A 27,613-nucleotide genomic window follows, 5' to 3' on the forward strand; every position below is an offset into this window, starting at 1 on the left:
GGGTATGGGAGAGGGCCTCACTCTCAGATAACACTCATTCAGGAGCTGCAAATGGCCACCATTTTTTAATTTTATTTTTATTTTTTTGCATTTAGGAAATCTGTTAAGATGCATCTCTCGCCAGGTGCTTGCTTTATAGAGACAACTTCGGTTATTCGTCATCTATTCACATTTGCACTCTGTTATTAGCCAACTTTTGTAATCCTCAGAAGGATAGAGTCCACATCAAAAGGATAGAGTACACACCAAATGTTTACAATGATCTTCTCCCACTTTTTCCCATCTCAACTTTTGACTGGAATTGTAGCCCTAGCTCAAAAAAAAAAAAAAAAAAAGCAGTCTAGAGAGATCAATCTTTCTCAATCCACCCTTGTTTTCAAAAGGCAGAACAATGTTTTGGGGTTTATCTGTACCATTTAATGCTACTTTATCGGCCCAGGATGATAACGTCAAAAGAGGCCAGCCGTAGCTTTAGGAGTCGAGAAGAATTTGCCAAGCTATTTCCACCTGCCTTATATAAGGACTTGCTCGCAAAAGGTGCCACTGATTATGAGACATTCCCTAATTTATAAATAAACAGTACGGCGTGTGTAATAAGGGTGCAGCCTATGAAACATTCAAGGTTTCACGAGGAGACATTCATACTCATCAAAGAGAAAGCAGTCCGTGTTTCCTTTCCCTCCGTTAAAAGGGAACGTGCTTCTGCTTTTCGTCTTGAAGACAATGGGTCTTTCCAATCTCGGTCCTTGAAAGATCTGGCTTTGAACGGACGCCTCCGTAGGAGCTTCACTAGGACCTTTCTTGACAGAGAGACCGATAGCATGGCAACCATCTTCCCTAGGCTGTCATCTAGCTCACTTAATTCTATACAAAGCCCATTGTTAAATGTGTAACATGCTTGTGCTCAGCCGCAGCTTCCCTTGTTAAAAAGTAGAACAAAAGAAATTGCATATGAGAATGATAGCAGGCTGAAATCGGAAGCAGGGGGAGGGGCTTCTACACAAGCGGGCTAGCGTTCAAACAACGGAATCCCCATTGGGAGGGGGTAGCTAAGATCCTCACATACATCCTTACTCACAACCATTAAATACAGGGGAAACAACTGAACAGAATAGGACATATCTAGGACACACCAGCATACAACAGTTTCAAGTCTTCATCCTCCACCACAGGAAGAATATTGCAAAGGAACTTGGGATTCAAAACTCAGGCTGGTATCACTCAAGTTCCTTTTGTTCCAAAGGTGTAGAATTATGATTTCACTTTAGGAGGAATCACTTTAAAAGCCAGTTTTAAGAATTTTTAAAGATGTAATTGTGATTACACTATGAGCCAGTGAGTTCGCCGGTCAGTTTTAGGCAGATCATGACCTTCCTCTTTGAAAAGAGGCAGCCTAAAGTATATGATTGTAAATTCTGAATTTAGATCAATTTCAATTTTGGCTTGTAAAACAAAATCCTAAAATAAGACATATATCATGCTTATTTATACTAAATCTTTCCCCAGAGCTGCTTCATCTAGCACTCGTGTTTACTGTGTTTGACCATAGGAAACACAAATTTGGGAAGAGCAGGCAAACCTGGTGGAAAGTAATTTTATGGGACAATTGTTGCCTCTGCTGCTTAAAAGGTAAGGCAAAGCGCTTTACCTTGTCAAGATGAAGACACTTGTGAGGGGAAAAAAAGCAGCTTTAAGGAAAATCTTTTTTAAAAAACACGGGTACGATAATACAAATATTTTAAAAACACCAAAATGATTGTAGTTATGATGAGTCAACAAAATGATTTTTCACTATTTTACGTGATACCAACTAATGTCTGCCTTTTTCTTCCAGTACTGGATCCCTTTGCCCCATGTCAAAGGCTTCATGTCATGGATGAGACCTTCGCTTGCTATTTCATCCTATCAGCGTTTTGGCATAAAGGCAAAATTCCTCCTCATAGGGCCTGTGAGAGTGGTTGGCAACCAAATGATGGAAATAGGTCTTAAATAAGCAAGAAGTGACTAACTAAAAAGGAAACCTGGAAGGTGGTAGGAGAAAGAACTATAAAAAGGCACTGGGGTTGGCTCTGGGATCCTTCTGGTTTCGGTAACGCATTGCAAGCCATACTCCAAGGATCTGAAAGGCAAAAAGAAATCCAATTACAAGATTTCATTCCTTCATCCCAACATGCTTATCTTATGAATGGTTAGGAAATGATTTGCCATGATCAAAGCTGTCTCTTTCACATATATGGTAGGAACCCTTTTCAGCTTTCAGAGTTAAATTCATAGAACTTCCTTGGCAACATGATCTTTGCTGAGAATTGGGAGTTGTGGTCCATTGCTCTAAAAGTAGTCTGTTTTGTCTATCAGCCCTGGAATGCCCTCCCTTAAATTGCCAAATTAATTCAAACATCGTTTCCATTCCAGTGCTAAATTAAAAAGTAGCTATTCACCCAAACTTTAGAGAAGTAGGAGCTACAGCTTATCCCTGATGTGTAATTGTCAAAGGGGTAGGTTTTAATGTTACTCAGATGACTTAATTATCTCCACTGGTTGTATCAAGAGCCAGTCTGGTGCAGTGGGTTAAGGCACCAGGCTAGCAAGCAGGGACTGTGAGTTCAAGTCCCGCCTTAGTTACAAAAAGTCAGCTGGGTGACTTTGGGACAGTCACACTCTCTCAGCACAACCTACCTCACAGGAACTGTTGTAGGGAAAACAAGAGGAGGAAGATATGTTGGATATATTTGCCGCCTCGAGTTATTTATAAATAATAATAATAACAATAATAATAATAATGATGATGATGATGGTGGTGGTGGTGGTGGGATACAAATAACTAAATACATAAATTCTCTCCCTAAGATCAGGGGACATTTCAAACACTTAAATCATGGGTGTCAAACTCCATCACATCACGGGCCAGATCGTGACGTGTCGCAATGTTCTTTTGCCTTTGCAGAGCCGGGGTGGGCGTGGTCTGCACGCGACATATCCGGCCCACGGGACACCAGTCTGATAGGCCTGATGTAAATGATTGACTGTTTTACCTAGGCTAGGTAGCCCTACTTTTGTTTAGTTTCATAGACATAATTACCTCTGTGAAACTGAAGAAGAGTCCAACTCCACCAAGGATTTTCAAAGCCTCATCTGCATGTTCCATCAGCACAACGCCACATTTGAGGCATGCAATCTTTGTTTTTGTGCATGGCTGCATGAGGTGACAAAACGCAGTGTAACTCTGTGTTCCCCGTTTGTAACAGACAACCAGAAATGTTCACCTATTTGCAGACACCATTAGCAGCAATCAAAAATTGGACTCAATTAGGATTTGGATTGCTCTTCCTCGGAAGCTGTTCACTGGTGAAATATCAAGTGGCCCTACCCAGTTATTTCTATGCAGAAGGAAGTTTCACGCTTACAAAATAAAATACAATAATGGATAGAGACCAGCCAAAACTGACTCTCAACTGTTAACTCCACTGGCAGCATTTTCGAAAGATGTAGCTCAGCACACCTGAACAGAACCACAACAGAAGAAGCAGAACATTTCAGGCACACTCATTTGTTGCATCAAAAATGCTTGCAGGAATTCATATACCATAGGCATTCTGCTCTGAATTTAATCCTGGGTAGTCTGCTCTAAATAAGATGAGCTGGTTTGGAAAAATACTTTTACAACTACAAAATGCACAATATATGGATTCATAAATAACATAGCAATGCTGTTTTTGTCTTAATAATGTTTCTGAACCTGCTGACATTATCCAAAAGGGAATGCAACACTGAAGCTAGTCTGAACCAAGGGCCCCTTTCTCAGCCTCTTGAGGGCTGATTAATTCCAAGTACTGGAAGCCTGAAGAGTCTCAGATTTGGGGTTTCCTTGTTCATCTTTGGTATGCCTGAACTTATGACAGCAGAAGCCAACAGGAAGGTAGTGTAATAACTGCAGATGCTGTGGGTTGGCAACTAATGGTATAGTGGTGATTGGGAGTTGCAAGCTGGACTTTGCTGTGAGAACTCCCTCTGCCATTGCTCTGGTGGCTGGTTTGGAAGAGAAGGACTTTCTAAAACAGTTTGGATCTTTTTTAACAGAGACTAAAACAAGAATGTGTCTTGGAACAATTTAGAAATCAGTTTTCATCAACATGAACCTCCTTTAGGGCTGCTCCCCACACAGGAACTGTTGAGATATTATTGGATCTAGAATTTGAGTGAGGTTCATATTAGTCAATAGGGCATCTAATTTTTGAGTAGCTCCTTTCCTCTAGTGAGAATAGGCTGGGTGAGCAGATGGGGGAGGCAGCTAGATATGCAGGTGTGCTACATGGACATGGCAGAAGATGAATGGGGGGGTTGAATCAGCTCACTGTTACAGTGGTTGACTGTGGTTCTGTGCTAGAAGGCAGAGGGTTTCTTTGTTTGTCTTGATCAGGGGATATAGGCCAGGGTGACTGTAACAGTAACAGTATAATAGGGATTTTGAAGGCCTTCTAATCCAATCTCCTGCTCAAGCAGGAGGCCCTATATCTGTGATGGCGAACCTATGGCACACATGCCACAGGTGGCACGCAGAGCCATTTGTGCTGGCATGCGAACTGCAGGCAAACTTACCTCATTGCGCATGCGTGCACCTCACAGCTGATTTTCAGCTGGTTTGAGGCCTTTTTCAGCCTCCCAGAAGTGATTTTCAGCTGGTTTGAGGCCTTTTTCAGCCTTCCTGTAATACCAGAAGTGATGAAACGGGCCTATTATTCGGCCTGCAAAGCCTGCAGAGGCTTTTTTCAAGCCTCTGGGAGGCCGAAAAAGGCCTCAAACTATCCAAAAGTCAGCTGTGAGGTACAGTGCAGGTAAAGGGGTGGGGGGGCATGGCGGGGGGGACACGCATTGCCTTCTGGGTGCTGGCACGTAAGCGTGTGTATGCAGAGAAGCCCAAAAAGGTTAGCCACCACTGCCTTATACCATTTTGGACAAATGTCTGTCCAATCTCTTCTTTAAAATCTTCAGTGATGATCCACAACTTCTGGAGGCAAGCCATTCCACTAATCATTTGTTCTCACTGTCAGGAAATTTCTCCTTAGTTATAGGTTTGTAGTCTTCCTTGATAAGCTTCCCTCTGTTACCAGGGGTGGGTTTCTACTGGTTCTGTCCACCTCTGTAGAACCGGTAGCTCTGAAGAGCAGCAGACACAGAACCAGTTCTATGCTGATGTTTTTGCCCACCTGGGCTCTTACCTAGTCTTTATTTCCTGATTTTTCAACTTCAGCTGCCCAAACAAGGCACAGCTGCAGGTAAAAAACAGGAAAAGAGGGCTGTTTCAAAGGCTGCTTCTCTGCACGCAATGTGCTGATGACGATTTACAGGCGTGCACACAGCTTGCAGCGTGCAGGGAAGCTCATAAATCCCAAACCAGTACTTAACCCAGTCGTAACCCACCCCGGTCTGTTACTTCTTGTTCTGCCCTCAGGTGCTTTGGAGAAGAGGTTGACCCCTCTTCTTTGTGACTGCCCCTTAAATATTGGAAGGCTGCTGTTATGTCACTCCTACTGCTTCTCTTCGTTAAGGCTAGACATATCCAGGTTCCACAACTGTTCATCATCATGTTTCAGCCTCCGGTCCCCTAATCACTTTCGTTGTGTATGGGTGGAGGAATGAGATTACAGTCATGACGGGCCCATTGCCCGCCCATTGGAGGTATGGCAGGAGGGTGAAGATGAATCACAGGAAATAAATTCTTGATATCTTCAATCGTCACTCTCCTTTTTTCAGCTTCCAGCTCTCATTCTAAAAACGAGATTGCTGGAACCCAGACTCCGGCAGCTGCTATTGACTGGTCTGTCTATTATTATTTAATATCTATTAAAATCAGTGTATGAGAGTTGGGCAGATTAATCAGTTTAATAAATAAATAAGGATGCCTGACACTTCTCATTTGCATCACTGAAACCTAAGAGGAGGAGGTCATGTTCTTCTCTTGGACTGCCAATCTTGGATTTGGAGTTTGCAACCACAGCGAGAGTCCTGAGATGAAGGAAGCTGGGTAGATTCTCTCTGCATCAAGTGGAATTTCACTGCAGATAGCCAGGTGCCAATCCTTGTTTGTGCCAAATGAGTTTACCCCTCCTGTACCATTCCTTCTTTTACATTGCAGCATTCATATCAGAACTACTAGATGTGATTGGTGGGGTGGAGATGGGGTACCCCAAGCTGATAGTTTTGGGAGAAATTCAGCCTGCCTTTCCTTTACAAGGGTCATGGTATGAGTCAGGAGTAAATGGCTGCCATGACAATTATGGGCCTAATGCATATGAAAAAAAAATGTACCTTAGATTTGTACTTTGTCTCAATATGATCTGACCCATGACCTTTGCCTGTTGTGGAGAATTTGCTTTATGACTGCTGGGGACTTCTACGATGGAACCACCTCCTCAGTGGAAAAAGGCCTATTAACCCAAGTGCCTAACGGATGCTGAAGAGTGTGAAATAAATAGAAATAAACAAATCTGTATCTTTAATACTGTGGCCCTTTTTAAAACGACTTGATCTTTTTAGGGAAAAATAGCCACAATCCTTTCAATGGCTGCTATGAAGAATTCGTGTGGCACTTTTAGATAGCCAACCAGATTCCAGAGCAGTTATATTTCAGTAGGAAAATGGAGATGACTGAACTTCATATCTTGTGATTATGATCTGGGAACATTTTGAATCTTGAGGAATATCTGGAATGTCAGCTTCATCACTTCTAAGTTGGATGCCTATCCCTCAGGGCTGGTTGGGGCCCTCGATAAAGGGGCAGAAAGTTTGATTTGAAGAGTAATCAATCCTTCTCCAAGTGAGGGCCTATGCCCTCTGTTCAAAGAACTTTGATTTGATTTGGATAATTTAAATCTATAATCTAGGAAAGATTCTAGAGAAAGTAGTGGTTCTGCAAGTCCAGAGAATCTAGAGAAAATGGTGTTTAGACATTTGGTAGTCATGTTATAGGCCAGGGTGCAGCATGGAAACTGCATTGGTTGATGTTGCACTTGTGAACGACATGGAGAGACTGGAATTGGGGGAGCACAACTACTATTGTCTGTTCCAAAGAAAGTTATGCTATAGGGTGTGGATTGCAATTGCATTACTTATTTTCTGGGATTTTCTATATTTTTGATTTTGTTATTTTTGTTGGTGTATAATTTGGGACTAGTTTTTCCCCCCCACTTTCTGGATGTCATTTTCTTTTATAATGAGACTGTTAACCACCCAGAGCCTTTGGGAATAGAAAGTATACAAATGAAGTAATTAAATAACCAAAACCATCTCTTACGGAGTAGAAGGTAATGTCTTGGACAACAAGCTGCTTTTAATTAACTTTAAAACAAAGCTCCTTAAAAAGGAAGGATATAGCACATTGCAAAGGAAGGCAGCATCTTTCAGCTGCATCTTTTAGGGCAGCAATAGATTTGGGCCCGTAGGAAGGCCTTTCTGATAACTATATACTTTGAACTAGGAGAAATTAGTGAACACAATGCATGCTTTCAAAATTCAAAATATGTTCTCCAACCCTTAGATTATTGTGATGCACAAATCATGATTAAAAGAAACCTTGCAACCTAGTGTAAAACAGGTACAGCCTTGCAATCTGAGTGAATTTAATATATAATTGTGAATAATAAATACTTTAAAGTGTGTATCAGTTCTAGTTAACACAAAGTATGTAAGCAATGTTGGGACTAGCTGCCAAACACATTGCCCAGCCTTCTTTCTATTGAATAGGGGAGAATCACCCCTGCTGAAAAATTGCTGGAAAGGACTATTATGTTATATTATGCCTGGTACTTTGTCCATATACAGCCGTGATAGCAAACCTATGGCACATGTGCCACAGTTGGCACGCAAAGCCATTTGTGCCAGCATATGAGCCGCAGGCAAACTTACCTCACATGTGCATGCCTTACAGCTAATTTTGGGCCAGTTTGAGGCCTTTTTTGGCCTCCCGGGGGCTTGAGGAAGGCTTCTGCAGGCCGAAAACTAGGCCCATTTCATCACTTCCTGTTTTTCTGAAAATACCAGAAGTGACAAAACGGGCCTAGTTTTCAGCCTGCAAAGCCTGCAGAAACCTTCCTCAAGCCTCTGTGAGGCTGAAAAAGGCCTCAAACTGGCCGAAAATCAGCTGTAAGGCGCAGTTCAGGTAAGGGGGTAGCAGGGTGGATTGGGCATGCATGCGTAGGGGCATGGGGGGGCGTGCATTGACTTCTGGGTGCTGGCACACGACCACGAGTGTGCAAGCACACGCACAATTTTTGGCACAGGAGTCCAAAAAGGTTAGCCACCACTGATATATAGGGACAAATGCTCAAAGAATGTCACATATAGCAAATTTTTAATGAATGACTGATGTTCTAATCCAGGATGTTTCAATCTGTGTTCCGAGGAGCCCTTACTAAGAAAACCTAAAAGGCAGACAAGCTTTCCTAAAAACACAGTTTGCTTGGTTCTTTGTGAATATTTCCTAAAACGTTTAGCCGGAAAATGTTCTTAGTCACTACCGCTTGAAGCAACTGTGGGGAACAAGCAGGCCTGTTGAAATGGCAGCCCCCGGGGTCTCTCACCCTTGTGAAATGAGGCGATAGTGCTGAAGATCCCCCCTAATCACATTCAGAGATACACAGCTGGAGATGGTAATTTAGATAATTGCCTCAAGTGAAGGAGCCTAAGAACAGAAATTAGATTTCTGTTTTTAAATCTAGACCGCCGAAGGAGGAGGAAATGAGCCACAAGCTAAGGAACAAAAATAAATAAATCCTTGCATCTTGTATGACTGGCTTTGTTGGGCCAGATGGGAATTGCATGGGAATAATCTGGAAGGACTTAAGGTGGAAAGCCTTACCTTTAGGGTGGTAAGAAAACTAGGAAGAGTAAAAGTATGAAGGGTGGAAAAAAATACTGAAGAACTGTTGGGTTTTCAGTTGTTACAGCCCATATTACAGGTAGTGCTCAACTTACAGCCACAACCGAGCCCCAAAGTTCCCTGGCTAAGCAAGATAGCTGCTAAGTGAGTTTTGCCCCATTTTATGACCTTTCTTGCCAGCGTTGTTAAGTGAATCACTAAGTTAGTAACACGGTTCTTAGGCGAATCTGGCTTCCCCATTGATTTTGCTTGTGCAGAAGGTTGCAGCTGCTGATCTCATGACCCTGGGACACTGCAACTGTCATAAATATGAGTCAGCTGCCCAACGTCTGAATTTTGACCACATGACTATGGGGATTCTGCAATGGTTGTAAGTATGAAAAACAGCCATAAGTTACCTTTTTTTTTCAGTGGCACTGTAACTTCGAGCAGTCACTAAACTAGGACTGTTTTTCTTACATGTATTTTGCATCTTACACCTAGATGAATTCAATGCTAAATCTTTTTAGTTTTCCAAGTATCATTTTCTCAAAGGAAAAGTTTTACTATAGCATGTTTCATTTTTCAGTTAAAGGTATAGCTATCTGGGAATGGTTTATTCTTTAAAATTCCCTGTACTGAAGCAATAGATACGGCCAAATTCCAGTGCATAGGAATCTTATTTTTAAAAGTATCTTGGGTGCTATAGCTAATTTGTATCAGCAATGGATGCTTTAGGAAATGAGCCAACAACCCAAAGCAGCAAATGCACCTTAATCCTTACTCATTATTTGCAGCATATTAAACCTCTTTAATTAGAGCATATATATTTTACAAGTTAAATATCTCTTCCATAGGGCTAAGAATCCCAAAGTGTACACTTACTGCACTGCAATTCTCAACATCTCTCTTAAATAGCTCAGCAGATTCAGTTTTGTTGAATAATCCACAGCAATCTAATTTGTTTTCCAATGATATCCGGGTGTTGTCATTCAGTAAGTTCCAGGTACTGCTCAAAATACTTTCCTGAAAGAAGAGAGAGAGAGAGAGAGAGAGAGAGAGAGAGAGGTGTTGAAAGCCAGTGTCATACAATGCAATTTTCAGTGACATGACATAAGGGCTTCTTAATTTTTGTCCATGTAGCCAAGAGAGTTAAATTTTTAATCTTCTACAGATAGTCCTTGACTTATGACCAATTCCTTAGCAACTGAATTTACAGCAGACTTCCCCAGGACTACTTACGATCCGAATTCAAAGTAAAAAAAGGACATAAAATGAGGCATAATCACGTGATGACCTGTTTAACAATTGGCATGACCTACAACCATAATTTGGGGCTCAATTATGGTCATAAATCAAGGACCACCTGTATGACTTAGCTACCTTGTGGGAAATGTCTGTGAGACAGCAGCTCAGGCCTATTCTCAAACCTGCCTCCCTCCTGATGCATTGCACAACTCCAGAAATCCCAAGTGGTACAGCAAAAGAAATTCTGGGAACTGTCTAATGCAACTGAGGAATAGGAAGTTGCACAGAATATAAACTTAATTAAATGACCGAAGTGAAATTAAATGAAAAGAAAGTTAAATGCACTCACTGGCTGTATTTGTTCCACATGCTAAAATAAACGTGGTTCAGTAGTTTGCTATTTATTATGTTGTGGGAAGTCAGTCGTTATCTTAACATGTTGCACAAGCCAACAGTTCACTGCTTAATGTGATGTGTTTTGCCACAGCACATTCCGTGAATAGAACTACTATATTAAGTTAATCACTGCACCACAACCCAGATATTGGATTCAATATTTATAATATTTTTATATATATTAAACTGGGTGAACAATTAACAGCTACACAGTGGGGCTGAAGGACATGCTGAACACACCTATGCACACAGACATACACAGAAACAAATGCAAGATTAATGTGATGCTCGGGTCAAGAAAAAAGTCTTCTTCTTACTAAGTTTGGGGAAAAAGAGGGACTTTACCCCTATGCTTATACTTTTGTTGACGCAAAAAGGATGGTTCTAACAGTTCCCTTCCTTAAAGTTGCCGAATCACAACTTCCACATTCAGTATCTCTATTTGTATCAGAAGTCTAAGGGATCAAAGCAGTGGTGGGATTCAATTTTTTTTACTACCGGTTTTGTGGGTGTGGCTTGGTGGGTGTGGCAAGGGAAGGATACTGTAAAATCTCCAGTCAGAGGGAGTATTTGCTGGTTCTCCGAACTACCCAAAATTTCCGCTACCGGTTCTTCAGAACTGGTCAGAACCTGCTGAATACCACCTCTGTACTCAAAGCAAATGGGCTGGAAGTCACAAATCTCACTCTGCTCATGGGATATCTTGCTAGTTGCTCCATTTCTTGTTCCTGTTTGTTTAAATGATGGGACTAGACACGAAAGACCATTTTTTGAAAGTACATTTGCTGCGGTGCAGGCTAAATATAGCCAGAAAAACTGAACGAAACTCAGGCAGAAAGGCAAGACGTACCTGCTTATGTGTCTTTAGTGCCAGGCATGCACAGGAAATCCCAAACTGGAAAATAAAGATTAGCCCTAGAATTATCATATACTGAAGATGCAATTAAGGAACATCTCGGGAAAAAATAATAGAGTTTGTGAACATCAAATAAAACTGTTACAGATCAAATGATATTTACAGGAAGAAAATTAACAGGAAGTAAAATATTCTCAAAATAAATATGGATTTTTCCAAGGTTACAAAAGTGGGAAGGAATACCTTTGAAAGATTGGGAATGGCATTTTTTAACATTAAGAATCCAGGTACATAGGATATTTCAAACAATCAAAGATAAACTACTATTCATCTAGCTCAGAGTGCTAATCCGAGTGGCAATGGTTTCTTAAGGATGGCGGCCAGGGAAGAATATTTTGGCCCTACCCATTAATAAACTCTTAAATCAATCATGGGTCTCGTATGTAAATAAGAATCCAGAAAATCCAGAAAACCATTCAGACTTTGCAGCTGACATTTTCCTCTGCACCATCATCGCGAAAGAAAAAGATGTTGGCTTTTCTAGAAGCTTTCTTGTAATAGCCCTTTGTTGGTTAACTATTGCTGAGCTGAACTCAAAGGTGACTATTTTTGGTATAATTTGCATGTGTCGGCGATGTCTTGGCACACACAGCAGCATTGACTGTTATTTCCTGTTGCCTTACATCAGCATTTTCTCATTTCAAGTTTGCTGGGGGCAATAAGGAAGTTGCTTGATACCACTTACGCTGCCTGTCTTTCATTCATGAGCAGCCTAATTCTGTTGAGAAATCCACAAGAAAACAGACATTGCTGTTGGAAGTGGGGGAGGTTGTTACAATAAAACAAGGTGATTTATGCTTCGTAGGCAGATTTCGAATGGTCAACAACTAGCCACAGTGTTTCAAAAGGCGGCTTCTCAGATGTTTTGTGGTTTTAGTAATGCTGATAACCAGGCTCTGCACAGAAACGCAAAGACCTTGAAATGCTCCGAAAGTTTCTTTTATAGTCATTCCGTTTTCTTAAAAAAAAAAAAAAAAAAAACCACCAACTTTTCTAAGAAACAAAACTGTACTTCTCAGAAAACCAGCTGCAGCTCAAGAATCAGTCTGGATTCCTATGTTAATTAGCCTGGTTGGTTTCCACAAAACATAAAGGCAGGAGTGCGAAAAATGCAACCTACGGATCGAATGTGGCCTTTCAGTCCTCTTTTAGGGCTCCAACAACCCTGGATTGGGTAGGGCCAAAAATTAATATACTGTTTGAACGTTTTCCAGTTGTGAAGAATTTTAAGGATCAAAATTGGTACTCTAAAAATTGCAGAGCCATAGGACGCTTATTTCACTTCTTAAAAATTAAGCTTTTGTCACCAAACATCTCTCTCATTTTAATTTTGGGTTCCAGCTATTTTTGGACCAAAGCCTCAAGTGACATAAGTTGTGTATTCTTGCATTAAGCTATAAACAATGGTTTATAATCTACAATGTCTAGTTGTGCACAATTGATTAAACTCAAACCAAATCAACCACATCATGATACAGCAGGGGTGTCCAACCTTGGCAACTTTAAGACTTGTGGACTTCAACTCCCAGAATTCTTCAGCCAGCAAAGCTGGCTGAGGAATTCTGGGAGTTGAAGTCCACAAGTCTTAAAGTTGCCAAGGTTGGACACCCCTGTGGTACAGTATTATATGAACTCCGGCTCAGTCTTCTTTTGTTAAACATTTCTTCAACAAAACTTGGGAAGCCAACTTTTATCCACCACACTACTGCTGAGATTGTATCAAGTCTCCTCCTCACCTCTTTATGGATGGCAAGGTTCCCTTTCTTTCTCTTTCATAACTCATTAATCAAGTTATATTGTTTTGATTAATGACTTTTTGTATAAGTCATTAGTTTATCAACAATCTGCTACTACTTGAACCAATATATCCATCACTGAAAAAAGTGTTAAAATCTTGTAGGGAAACAAGAACACGGTTTCCATGTTCCCCATACCTTCTTTTGCCCTATCATCAAAGTTCAATGAATAACTTAGAACAAGGGTCTTCAAACTTGGCAAGTTTAAGACTTGTGGACTTCAACTCCCAGAATTCCTGAGCTAACATGATTGGATGAGAAATTCTGGGAGTTGGAAGTCCACAAGTCTTAAAGCTGTAAAGTTTGAAGACCCCTGGCTTAGAATATAAAAATGTATTCCTACTAAGTCCTTTACATATCCAGCAAACTCTTCACACAAATTATGTTGGTACAGTGGATGGAAGTTACAAGAAGAAAATATTATCCCTTACCTTATTTATAGTAGAAGGCTACCCAAGTCCAGAAAGACATGCCACATTAAAGAACCAAAGAATACCAATCATGTGTCCCAAAAGCAAACACTCAACTACTATATATAATTCTAAAAACAGACTCACCAACTACTGTACCTTATCCCAAGCACATTAACAATTTCTATTCAGTAGATTTTCCCACATAAATACTAAAATGAAGAAGGAGCAATCCATCATTATCACTAATATAATCTCTAGTGATAAAGCTGGATTGCTCCTTGCACATCCAGATATATTCTGGTATCTATTGCATCCAAAGCGGATATGACAATCTAGGACAGTGCAAAAATGGACAGAGAGCATTTAATGAAAGCATTAAATTCAGGAAAAGCTAATGCTTATATATTTGTTTTAATGATACGTGCTTATACCTCAGCTTCTGCCCCGAGCAGATCATGGAAAGGAAGCGCTAGTCTGAATCTATCCACTGACCAAAGATGGAGCAGCTTCAAAAAGTTTGCTTTCTCCCTCCCTGCCAAAAAGAATAATTACAAAATCCCATAAACCCATCCTCCCAAATATCTTTCTTTTTATTGCAATATTTCAAATTCTGATTTTTTATTCTGAAAGTTTATGGGATAAGACTGACAATACAGGTATTTGTAATAAATATAAGAGTTTATTTCTGGCCTCTTTTTTGTAAGCTTTACACGCACTATTTTATAATAGATTTTCTGCTTGCAGTGCTTTACAGTTCTAGCCAAACACCAGATTTATTCATCAATTTATATATGCAGGATTATAATCCTATCTTAATATTACATGATCTGAGGGTTGGAAGGGACTACATCATAATCAAATTTTAATTCCTTGCCCGAGGGCAGAGTTCTTTATTAGTTATTTTCATCAACAGATTCACACTTTCCATACCATGAGAGAAACAGAAGCTAGCTCCTGGAGCAGAGCCTCGGAATGAAGGCAAGGCCAGCTATTATTCTCAATACAGAAGAAAAAAATATTACCTGTTTGGTAGTCTCAAGTACCCAAGTGAAAGTGAGAAAAACTTACAAATATATTTCACCAACGTATCTATCTTCCCCCCATATCCCTTAAATAAACTCCCATCAAGCATAGTAGGGGTGCAGTGGGAATTGTAGCTCATCAAGATCTAAACAGCCACAAATGTTCACTTTTAACTTAAGTAACCTAGAATAGCAATAGCAAAGCAATAGCACTTAGACTTATATACCGCTTCATACTGCTTCATAGCCCTGTCTAAGACCTTGAAATTCTCTGAAAGTTTCTTTTGAAGTCATTCCCCTTTTCTTAAAAACAAAAAAACCGCAACCTTTCTAAGAAACAAAACTGTACTACTAGGAACAGTTTACAGAGTTGGCATATTGGCTGCCTCTCTAAGAGGTTTACAGAGTCAGCATGTTGGGCTCCAATAATATGGGTCATTTTATTGACCTTGGAAGGACGGAAGGCTGAACCAACTTTGAACCGGTCAGAATCGAACTGCTGGCAGTGAGCAGAGTTAGCTTGCAATTCTGCATTCTAACCACTGTGCCACCGGGGCTCTTATTATAACTGGACAATTTCAATTTCAGTCATGGCAATGAGACATCTGGTGGAATTCTCATGTATTTAATTTTGCAACGTAGATTTCAGGAGACAGGCAAAAAGTTCTGCCAAGAGCATTAGAAAAGATACAAAGAAAAGCATGACTTGGTGATGGTTGATAGCACCAATGAGTCCCACGATGGCGATGAGAAGCAGGAAGAAGCCCACGGCAATGACCCCTCCGATGATGTGGAGGCTGGGAACAACCCCAAATCCTTTGCCCCAGGCAGCCACACCAATCAGTAGTAGACCAACCAGCTGGAAAACAAGGAAGATTTGGGGTTAGGAAGATGGAAAATTCAGAAACACTGAAAACAATTCCAACCTATTTAGCTTTTCTCTTCTCTTCTATAAAGTTGCATTATTTCCATTCCCAAATGCTACATATTGTCCTGCGATTATTGCTTTCATCTCAGCTCAAGCATAGCATTGCATCTATGAACTAGCCCCCTTTGGATTATAAATCCATTTAACCCAATTCCAGTAAACTGGCTTGAACGTCTGCTCAGTATCATTACCATTCTGGTTTTTGCAGCTGATGACAAGACTTTCTCATCAACCAGATTGTGGAAAAACTGGCCACATCCTATAAAACAGTTTTAGTATATTACAAAATTGCCACAATATCTCTGGAGTTAAGAGATCTGAAATGAAAACAGGGCTTTGTTTTTCTCAGTTTCCTATTGTTCATTCAAAATATTCAATGGCAAACTAGGTATTTTTTTAATTTTTTTTGTTTTGTTTTAAATATGGTTTTACATTGTGTGTAAGCAGGGGTGGGTTTCTACTGGTTCTGTCCACCTCTGTAGAACCAGTAGCAGCAGAAGAAGAGCAGCAGACATAGAACCGGTTCTATGTCTGCTGCTGTTTTGGCCAACCCGCCCACCTGGGCTCTTACCTGACCTTTATTTCCTGCTTTTTCAACTTCAGCTGTCGTGCGAGACACAGCTGCAGTTGAAAAAGCAGGAAAAAAGGGCTTCTTGAAAGGCTGCTCCTCGGCACGCAGCGTGCTGATAATTTACAGGCGTGCACGCAGTGTGCAGGGAAGCACATCGTAAATCACCGAACATCGAAAATCATCGAACCGGTAGTTAACCCTGTCGGATCCCACCACTGTGTGTAAGCCGCCTCGAGTCGCCATGGGCAAATAGGCAGCAATATAAATTAAATAAATAAATAAATATGTTATCTCCCCTCTAACGCTGCTGTATTTTACATTTATTGTAGAACAGCAAACTAACCCGAGAGAGAGGGGGAAAGAAGAGTTTCTTCCAGTGCCATTACAACGGAGTGACTAAGAGTGTCTCTTCTCTTCAGATTAAACCAACTTAAATATATACAGCAACTTTATTTGATAAGGACAGCCTTATCAACATCCACATACCCATAAAATTATATTTTCACTGTACTATCTTATGTTTAAATTATTCAAAATGTTTCCAAGTCAACAGAACATTGGAAAGTTAGACAAAGGCTGGCAAGTTATTTAGAGCTATAGTAAAGTCACTGTCCTGAGAATAACACACTTTGCCGGTTTACACTCTTTGAACATTTTTAATTACCTAATTCAATTTTCCAGTATCTTAGCTTGCAGGGTGTTAATTTCCAAAACAGAAAGATTCCTTCGCGCCTTTTGTTATGGGTATAGAGGTAAGAGACTTTCCGATTGATACAGCACCCAACCAATGAGTGCCATTCTCCACAAAAGAGAGAAGAAAATTACGGCCTCGCTTACTGACCAGTTAAAGTTATGAAGGTGCTGGGGGGAAAAAAAGAGACAGCTGGTTCTTGAATTTCCAGCTGTCACAACATGTCATGTGATTGCAATCTGGCCTCTTGGCAACCAGCTCACACTTATCACATTGCCTTCCATTGCCTTGGTTCTCTTCTACTGATTAGCTTTGACCACAAAAAGTTGTCCAAATAAGGGGAAAGGATACAGAAACAGAAATGTGACAAATGTGCTTCTCAAACAAGAATATCAAGTGCAAGGTCTCTTCAATATATACAAAGAGAAGATATTGCTCAGATATGGAGGTCCACACGTGCCATAACAAGGCCAGGGCAATGTCTAGTCATAAAGATGCAGAATAACAATGTTGGAAGAGACCTTGGAGGTCTTCTAGTCCAACCCCCGGCTCAACCCTATAACATTTCAGACCAATGGTTGTCAAAAACTTCCAGTGTTAGAGCACCCACAACTTCTGAAGGCAACTTCTGTCCCACTGGTTAATTGTCCTCACTGTTAGTAAGTTTTTCCTTAGTTCTAGGTTGGATCTCTCCTTAATTAGTTTCCATCCATTGCTTCCTGTCCTGCCTTCAGGGGCTTTGGAGAATAGGTTAACACACTCTTCTTTGTGGCATCCCTTTAGATATAAGAATACTGCTATGACCTATATAATTATTACAATGTACTTATATTAGAACTCAAATTCAGAAACGCCTCTGCAAAGAAATAGGTGAAGCTATTAAAAAAGGGGTGAAATTTGATTCACGTCATGGGCTGGAAAGTTATCCCATTTTTCTCTCACTTATTAGCAATTCTCTCAACAGTTTTTGACATTGCAGGTTTGATAAAATGAAAAGTAGGAGCTAAACACAAGAAGATATATTTTAAAACGATAGACTGCTATTTGAAGTCTAAATATTACAGACTAGCATTTGAAGTTTATTTTATTTTTTCAACTTACTGAATAACTTACGCTTATTAAATTAACGTTGCTGCCAATCTCACCGAACTGACTCTGGGCAGCTTACATAATTAAAAACAACAAAAATTAGAACTAAGTGCCACTGAAAGCAATTAAAACAGTTAATAAGAACACTAAAGTAATTGTAGGCGAGCCCGAGTTTGAAGGAAAAAATACCAGAGCTTCACTGGTAATAGGTGCAACTCAGGGGAATCTGACTTTCAAGTTGACTAATGCTGGCTGTATTGGCAACTATCTATTATTAACCATCTATTAATCTAGCTTTAGCTGTTTGGGCAGGAAGGTAACAAGGATAGTCAAACAAGGCCTAGGGAGAAAATGAAGGCAGCAGGTTGTTGTTTAAAGTGGGGAAGCTTAAGAGACATTACTTTTTAAAAGCATTTGCAGGACTATAACACCAAAGAGAGCAACTGTCTTCCACCCCGTCTCTAATCCTCCTCTATGGAAATTCTCAGTCATCCAAGTCATGATTGTCCCCAAAGTGCTTTACTCAAGAGGCAACTGGACCTTCTTGTGTTTCTTTGAAGATGTTTCACTTCTCATCCAAGAAGCTTCTTCAGCTCTGACTGGATGGAGGGAAATGGAAGGATTAATACTCCTTGCAGAAAAGCCCCATCACCTAGGATGACCAGCTGTCTTGCAAGGGGTATAAATCCTTCCATTCCCCACCATCCAGTCCGAGCTGAAGAAGTTTCTCGGATGAGAAGCAAAATGTCTTCAAAAAAAAAAAACAACCCAGAAAGTCCAGTTGCCTCTTGAAAAAGCACCTAGATTAATAGATGGTTAATAAAAGATAGTTGCCAATCCCTTTTCCTTCAAGCTCAGACTCGCCTATGAATTATTTTGCTAATTAACTGTCTTGATTGCTTTCAGTGGCTGTTATTTCTAATTTTGGTTGTTTTTAATTATGTAAGTTGCCCAGAGTCAGTTAGGTGAGATTGGCAGCAATATTAATCCAGCTGCTTGCAGTTCCAGAAGGCACTCAAGAAAGTGGATTATCTGGACTCTTTTTAATCGGGGTTCAGATCTGGTTACAGCATTGAGAAGGGCCCCCGATTGTGCTTGTCAAACAGGACCTCTGCTGTGCTTGAGATGGGAGCTGTACATCCATCCTGGTTCTCCTTGATTTCTCCTCAGCTTTCAATATTATTGATTATAGTTATCTTTCTGGACCAGTTCAGGGGACCGGAAGTGAGAGGCACACAGGGGTGGGCTGCTGGGGGTTCGGGAGACCCCCTAGCTAAGATTCTGTGCTGTTCGGAGAACCCCCAAATACTATTCCTGGGTGGCCCCGCCCACCCCTCCCAGGAGTCCCTACGTGGCCCGTTTTGGATGCAGGTAAATGCAGGATGCGCGTGGAGGCTTGGGGAGGGTGAAAAACAGGCCTCCCAGGAGTTTGGGAAGGCTGGAAATGGGCCTGTTTCTGACTTCCAGAGAGCCTCCGGAGCTCGGGGAGGCCATTTCCTGGGGAAGACAAAAATGCCCCCCCGCCCAATCCATTGGCACAGGGTTATACCGTGTCCTACAGATGATATCAAATCATCCATCGCTACTCCAGATTGACCAAGAGATGCTATCAAGGTTCTTTCCCAATGTCTGAAGTCTGTGCTGAAGAAGAAGAAGAACATGCTTCAAGTTCAACTCTGGCAAGACCAAGCAGCTACAGTGAGCACCTTAACTTTCCAGATCCTGAGATTTTTCCATCTTTGGCTCCGAGTAGGGTTGCGCTTCCTCAGAAAGGACTGGTTTGCAATTTGGGGGTTCTCCTGTACTCAGGGTTCTGGCTAAAAGAGCAGAGTTCTTTGCCTTGTGCGTCAATTACACCCATTTCTGAGAAGCCTCAGTAACTCATGTCTTAGTCGTCCACTGGTTCGATTACTATAATGCAATCCACATATGCCTGCTCTTAAAGATGTTTCACAACTAGTCCAGAATGCAGCATCATGGACTTTTGGGGACATATCACAATATATTCATGAATCACCCCTGTTCCATGAACCACAATGACTTTCAGTAAACTTCATAAGTGCCAAAAATGTCATAAATCACTTTTTCCCAGTAATGTTGTAACTTCAGTCACTTAATGAACTGGTATAAGTCGAGGACTGCCTGTATTGTAGCCTTACAATAATGCAGAATTAGCTCATATAATTGCCATGTCCTCCTGTAAGACTTACTTGGCAAGACTGATGACCTTGACAGAATTAATGCAATAAATAATTGTAATTATTCAATAAACAATAAGTGAGTCGGGGAGGAGGGTATGGCTGTACAATATAGCTGCAGGGATGCCTCAAAAGGAAAATAATGCTATCATCCTCAGTAAGATGTTTGCAGTTTGTGAATTGCAGCTATTTGGGGAAAGAGAAATTTAACTCTCCCTTCTCCACAGATTATACAGATAATCACTGACTTACAACAGTTCATTTAATGATCATTCAAAGTTACAACAGCACTAAAAAAAGTAACTTGTGATCATTTTTCACACTAACAACCACTGCAGTTATGATGGTTGAGGTCATGTTATCACCTTTTGCAACTTTCTTACAAGCACAGTCAATGGGGAAGCCAGATTCACTTAACCATGATACTTACTTAACAACTGTAATGATTCACTTAACAACTGAAAGATCTGATGGTACCTTTTATCACATGATGGTACCTTTTATCTTTTACATGGAGTAAAAGATTGGATACGAGAAATTACCGGACAACAAACTGAATTCAAGCCAGAACTTTACTTATTGGGGATAATCCAAAACCAATATCCGAAAAAGATAAAATATATAATATTGCATATTCTTACAGCGGCCTGAATAGCCTATGGGCAAATGTGGAAAGGGTCCCAAAGTCCCAACAGAAGAACTAGTCTTACAAAAAACAGCAGACTGTGCAGAAATGGATATGCTCACACTTAAAATGAAGGAAAAAGAGGAATCTGACTACTACTCAGTATGGCATAGATGGTAAAAATGGTTAGAAAATAGAGATAAAAACTGAAACAGAATGATTATATAGGAGAATACCCAAGAAAGTGATACATAGAAATGTAAATATGTAGAACAAATAATTAGATATTAAGCATTGGTGAGAGATATATATAATTATATAATTATTAATGACATGTATGTATAATAATTATCGATATGTACAAATAGATGATAGAAATAGAAAACAACAAATGTGGATGTAAACACTGTCAAAATGTAATTATGATTTGTATTAATGGAAAATAAAAAGTACTATTAAAAAAACAACTGAACGGTCATAAAATGGGGCAAATTCACTTAACAAATGTTTCACTTGGCAACAGAAATGTTGGGTTCAATTATGGTCGTAAGTTGAGGACTACTTGTAATCTCAAAGACTTCCTATCCATCATAATGTCTGACAATTATATTTTAGGCCTGGCTACTCAGATGGGTCAATCTTTCTGTGAATGAACTTGCATATTTTAAAATTTCAAAAATATGTGGCTATTTGGATAGCAATGATCCAGGAAGGAGGTTCACATATAAATAAAAGGTACAAGTTGTGCTTTATCCACTTAATCAGAATAGTGGGATTACTTTTAAATCTTGCACATGTTATAGTATCATTTTTGAGATGATTATTTATATATTCATTATATTGCTGTTTTTGGTTTTAACCCTCTGTTAACTGCCTAGAGCAGGGGTGTCAAACTCCTGCCCCGTGGACCAGATGCATCATGTGCTGCCATGGCCAAGCCCAGTTTAGCGAAGGAGAAAAAAGTCCTGATACATCATGTGATGGCGCCGCGATGACATGAATTTGACACCCCGTAGGTCTGCTGTGACACTGGATGGCTATATAAACTATATAAACAAAATTTTAACCTAGAAGATAGCATTAAACAAATAATTCCTTCAACATTGTCCAATTATTTACAAAGTCTGCATTACTATTACTATTAATCTTCTCATCACTCCTTATCACCCGTCCCCTCCCACTTGTGACTGTATGACTGTAACTTTGTCGCCTGTATCCTTAAGATTTATATTGACTGTTTCCTAGTATGATTTGATTGCTTATTGTACCCTATGACTATTATTAAGTGTTGTACCTGATGATTCTTGACTCTTGACAAATGTATCTTTTCTTTTATGTACACTGAAAGCATTTGCACCAAGACAAATTCCTTGTGTGTCCAATCACACCTGGGCAATAAAAAATTCTATTTTATTAAGTCTACTGAACTTATGGTAAATTGAAAAAACAAATTTTGATTGAACATCAGAAGAATTTTAACAGTATATAACTTCTTTTCACTATGGGAGATATTCAAACGCTACATTAAAGGTTACCAGCCATAGTAATTGTCCATTTTAACCTTAACCAAATACACTAATTTTATATTCCTTCCTTTTACTTTTAACAGTCTTGGTCTTTAATCCCTAGTGTCCCAGAACTTGGTTTTTTTATTTTTTTTTCTTTGTTCCTTATGACAAATATTCCAAAAGAATATTTCATATATTCAACATAGGAAAATTATGTAGGTCATTCACTTGCTTTTTTATTTGTATATCATTTTTAGTTATTAAGACATTAGCTGGAGGGTTTGTTCATTTGTTTTTGATATGGACAACGTAGTATCTTTTTCCATATCATTCTTATAGCCTGCCATTTTTAATTCCATTTTCAAATCAGTGTGAGTCTTGTCCAGTAAAACTTGTTCCTCTTTCATAACCTCTGTAAAATTCAATCTATCTTTAGAGGCAGACAATCTTAAAATTAACATTCTGAGTGCATTGTTTAAAAATATTCTTTAATATGTCCAATGTTAAAATATTTTGCTTCATTCTTATTAGTGAAGTTAGATGTAAATGTTTTTCTCCTTTAATTGTAATCTTTAGTTGCTCTAGTTTCCTCTAGTATCCATCTTTCAAAGTCTGATTCCCCCCCTTTTTTAAACATAATTCAAAACAAAAGCATTTTACTCTGGGGAAGGATTCTTATAATTAACTTCAAAATCTTATTTCAAATCCATCTGCATCTTTAATCCATTTGTAATTTCCCAAAATCAAACTTCTAATCACTTTTTACTGTTCATTCCAAAATATTTTTGGAATATTTAAAGTTCCTCAAACTTGTATTTACATCTTCTTTTGCTAAGGATTGAAAGAAACTCGCCTAATGTTATAAAACCTATGATTATGATCCAAAGGTTTCTAATCTGAAAAGCTGTTAACAAGTAATTTCTTTAAGTGATTAGAAAAGGAAGCATGCAAACCTAAGTATCCTTTTGAAGGACTGTCATTTGAGCAAAAGGATGATTATTCCTTCTAGTCTCCCAGAAGTCTAAATCTATAGCTACCTTGCATTCTCCTCACAAGAAACAACTGTCTAGAGCATTTCTCATCTGGAAAGGAATTACAGAGAGCTGGTCCACTTGCCAGTTCTTCATTCTGCTGCAATTGTTGGATCTGCTTTTAATGGAGTTTGCCATTTCTTCTCCGGAAATCTGTTGTGGGTTAGGTTTTCTATTCTATTTCTATCTATTCATCTGGTTTGTGGAAATGACAGGTAATTTTGTTACTTGTGGGTTTGAGGGCAACAACGAATGCTAGGAACTTGATTTCTTAAAGCAGCAAAGGAACTGTAAAATTATTCAGGGAAATATGCTAACCGCATTTGCTTTGATGCAGAAATATGTAAAGCCTGTGCTACAAACATTTGCAGGTGAGGCCCATTTTAGCTAAGGCACTGGATGCTCCATTAGATGAAGTTTTACAATGTATCAACTTGTATCAGGCATAGCTAAATGAATCTGGTTGGCTACAAATAAATTCATTTGACTGAAAAATATCAAATGCCTCTAACTGTATGAAGTTGGTTATTACTCAGTATTTGTTTGCTGAAGTCCTGAATGGGGGACCAGAAGCTGCCAGACCAAATGCAGTCAATGGGGACATCTTCTTTGACTGCTTAGTAATCCCATCCTTCTCTTTATTTTAGCCTTTTTTTTCTGGGCAGCAGAGAGGTGGATTTCAATTTTATCGTTGGACAGCACAAAATAAATAGTTGGGGGAGGGGGTATAGTTGTACAAATCAGCTGTAGAGATGCCCATAAAGGAAAATAATGCCTTCATATTGAGGAAGATGTTTGTGGCTTGCGAATGACAACTATTTTGGGGGAAAGAAATCTAGTTCTCTCCCTTTGTCCCACATTATAACCTTAATGATTTCCTACCCACCCTACTTTCTGATAATTATATTTTAGGCCTGGCCATTACGATGGGCCAGTCTTTGTGTGGATCAAATAGCATATTTTAAAATTTCAAAAAAATATGTGGACATTTGGGTAGAGGTAATCCAGGATGGAGGCTCACATATAAATAAAAGGTGTGAGTTATGCTTTAGCTCCGTTTAACAGAACATGAAACTTTATGCTGAAAAAGGTCTCTAGCCAATTCTGAAAAGGAGAAACATTCTCCCTATTCAAAGAGTACCAAGCATTTCATTTTTCCTTTCTTTCAAGTTCATGCATCTGCATCTGTACTCAACAGTGCCTTATAATAAATATTATATAACATACATTATATAATAGCAATCTGCTAATATTTAAGAGGCTGCCACAAAGAAGAGGGGGTCAACCTATCTCCAAAGCACCTGAAGGCAGGACAAGAAGTAATGGATGGAAACTTATCAAAGAGAGATCCAACCTAGAACTAAGGAGAAATTTCCTGACAGTGAGATTAGTCAATGGAATGAACTTTCAGAAGTTGTGGGTACACCATCACTGAAGGTTTTTAAGAAGAGACTGGACAGCCATTTGTCTGGAATGGTATAGGCTGGTGTCTCCTGCTTGAACGGGGTGGTGGTGGTGGTAGTTGGACTAGAAGACCTCCAAAGTCCCTTATAACCAGGGGTGAGATTCTACCAGTTCACACCTATTCGCTAGAACAGATTGTCAACATTCTAAGCAGCTCAGAGAACTAGTTGTTAGAAGAAATTACTGGCCTAATCCTGTAAGGAAGGCAGGAAGGAAACATTCTGATGTTGCTTACAGAAACTGCCTCTCCGTTAACCCTTATTACATTCTTGGCAGGACTAGACTTCCTGTCTCTGGAGTTTTCTTTCCCCTCCTTTGCTGGTACTTTGCTTGTGTGGAGTGACCAAAGTTACAATGGCACTGAAAAAAGTGACTTATGACCATTTTTCACACTTAACGACTGTTGTAGTATCTCCACAGTCATGAGAGGCCAGGCGAGGAGATGCGTGCCTCGATATGAGTGATATTGAGTTGGCCACACCCAGCCACATGATTACCAAACCACACCCACCAAGCCACACCCACAGAAACAGTTGTTAAAAAAATTGAATCCCACCCCTGCTTATAACTCTTATTTTGTCTACTACTTTTAGAAGAATTCTCAGGCAGATTCTATCCCATGGTTGTGTAATAAAGCATTAATGATAGCTTGACCCAATGTTCTCTTCTGACCATGATTTTCCACTGTCTAGGTTGCAATATCTAAAGCAAGAAATATATGTTATCTGCTTTGAGAGCAGTAGCTTTGCTTCCAAAAATTTCTAATTGCATGAAAAATGCAGCCGTTGTTTGTTCTGTGAAAATGGAATCAGGTTATCCAACACAGAATCTGTCCCACTTCTTATAGTTTTAAATAGGTTTCCTCAGTTATAATGATTATGTCCATTGATGCTGAATGCAACTTATATTATTTGAAATCAATCTCAGGCCCTTTTAAAATTATTTCTTTCACCCCGGATTCCGCACTGCAAGACTTCTTACAGCAGAACATATGAATTCCAACAAATTCTTACTATCCTTACTTAATATACCTTAGGCCTCTTGTCTTTCTCAAAGGGAGGAGAAAAGTTCATTTATTATTTATTTATAACCCGCCTTTTGTGCAACACACATAGCACTCCTTTCTCCCATTTCCCTATTACCACCAGTGAGGTAGGTTGCATTGCAAGAGACTGAATTGTTCCCATTATCCAATGAATTTCTGTGGCCAAGGATGGATTTGAACCTCCAGCTCCCTAATGCCAGTCTTGCATTTATATATAGTTATAAAAACCACACATTTTCTGTCATTGTACAAGGAAAATTATTAAAGTGCTATTAAACCAGTCATTTTCTGTTCTGCTCTTGTTTGAGCTAGCTAGTGGTAATTCTTATTTCTTCAAAGTTTCCCAGATGTTTCTGCAGTGTAGCCAGGGTCCCAATCAAATGACACATAATCTTTGTAACTTATTTACCAGATCTGATAAAACATAGCTCAGCAAACAAGAAGAGAAGGTTCAGTCTGTTGCTAGCAGTCAAGGGAACATTTGAGGCAAGATTTCAAATGTTCTTGGGTAAATATCACAAGCTTCCCATTCTATGCAACCCTGACAAGACATATGTTTAGTCCAACTCTTCTGGGGCCAATCCATTACCCACTCATCACCTTCCCCCAAAATGCTTGCAAACAAAGTATGCAGGATTTATAGCTTCTTTTCTTACATTATAATTTCCTGGCCCCTAAAAACAGTCAGACAAACCCACCGTTTTCCTATCATGCATTCCCTCACAAATTAATCTTAGGCTTCCTCCATCTGCTCTGCTCTAAGGAACCACAACCACCCTCAACATTTCCAGCCACGTTAATTAGAAATTCTGGAGACTATATAGGCAGTCCTCGACTTACAACAGCTCATTTAGTGACCTTTCGAAGTTGCAACAGCAGTGAAAGGGCCTTATGACCATATCTCACACTTACGACTGTTGCAGCATCCCCATATGACAACGGGTTCATATTTATGACGGTCGCAGTGTCTCCGGGTTAGGTGATCATCTTTTGAGACCTTCTGACAAAGCAACGTTCATGGGGAAGCCAGATTCACTCAACCACCGTGTGACTAATTTAACCACTGCAGTGATTCCCTTAACAAACGTGGTGAGAAAAGTCATTGAACGGGGCAAAAAAGCTCGCTGAACACAATTACTCGCTTAGTAACATAAACTCTGGGCTCCGTTGTGGTCGTAAGTCGAGGACTACCTGCATTCCAACACAACCGAAGGTCACCAGATAGGGGCAAGTGTTCTAGGCAGAAGCGGTGAGGTCATCCCTTCACCCAGCTCTTATTTTCCTCTAAAAATTACCGCCAGCTCCCTTCCTACACACACAAACACACATACACACACACACAATCCTCAAGAATACAATCAGAAAAAGACCTGGCCAGATCTTCTTCCCCCCCCGCCCCCCAAATCCAAGCTCTTCCTGGGGTACCCAGCAATCCTATTATGGGTGGGGTTCTCCCACCCACCCCCCATCATCATGCACACGCACACGCACACACACACCAGCCTTCCTCCCCCTGGATCTAGCCCCCCCGTCCCTTTCCCTCCATAGGAACTCCACGCTTCTCTTCTCCTTTCCAAGCTACGTCCGGGAAAGAAGCAAAGCAGCCATCCGTCCGGTTATCATACTCACCACGTAAACGACGTTGAGGGCGCACAGAGCATTGCGTGAGCAGGCGAAGCCCCCGCAAACCATGTTTCCCAAACAGGAGGAACAAAGCCCACTCGCCTCTAAAAAAGCCGAACTGAGACTTCCTCCCGCCGCCGCCGCCCGCCCCCAAAGGGGCAGCACCCGCGGACACTACCCCTTTAAATCCCGGCC

At 40.1% G+C, this 27,613-nt stretch overlaps 1 protein-coding gene across 4 annotated transcripts; it reads right to left on the minus strand.

Moving 5' to 3' along the window:
- Nucleotides 1-74: 74 nt before the first annotated feature.
- On the minus strand, nucleotides 75-27,570 carry TSPAN31 (tetraspanin 31). 4 transcript variants are annotated; one of them, XM_087925320.1, is made up of 7 exons: nucleotides 27,425-27,570; nucleotides 15,337-15,504; nucleotides 11,349-11,429; nucleotides 9,740-9,880; nucleotides 3,080-3,193; nucleotides 2,022-2,119; nucleotides 75-919 (listed from the first exon to the last, which is right to left on the minus strand). In XM_087925320.1, the coding sequence occupies exons 1-6, from the start codon at nucleotides 27,485-27,487 to the stop codon at nucleotides 2,045-2,047; spliced, it is 642 nt and encodes a 213-aa protein (XP_087781446.1). In that variant the 5' UTR covers nucleotides 27,488-27,570; the 3' UTR covers nucleotides 75-919; nucleotides 2,022-2,044. The 4 variants fall into 4 exon arrangements, with proteins under 4 accessions (XP_087781446.1, XP_087781445.1, XP_026570600.1 ...); XM_087925319.1 differs by having other exon boundaries at nucleotides 2,010-2,119; XM_026714815.2 differs by having other exon boundaries at nucleotides 75-2,119.
- Nucleotides 27,571-27,613: the final 43 nt, after the last annotated feature.

This window comes from Pseudonaja textilis, chromosome 2 (genome assembly GCF_049901715.1).
Source record: "Pseudonaja textilis isolate UNSWEBS1 chromosome 2, rPseTex1.2, whole genome shotgun sequence".
Classification (NCBI taxonomy): Eukaryota; Metazoa; Chordata; class Lepidosauria; order Squamata; family Elapidae; genus Pseudonaja; species Pseudonaja textilis.

Bases quoted from the DNA above. Each gene is read 5' to 3' on its own strand.
- TSPAN31 (XM_087925320.1), bottom strand. From the start codon at position 27,487: ATGGTTTGCGGGGGCTTCGCCTGCTCACGCAATGCTCTGTGCGCCCTC. The intron at 9,881-11,348 runs GTACGTCTTGCC...CTCTTCTTTCAG, and splicing joins CACTAAAGACACATAAGCAG to GAAAGTATTTTGAGCAGTAC. The intron at 3,194-9,739 runs GTAAGTGTACAC...CACCTCATGCAG, and splicing joins ATGTTGAGAATTGCAGTGCA to CCATGCACAAAAACAAAGAT.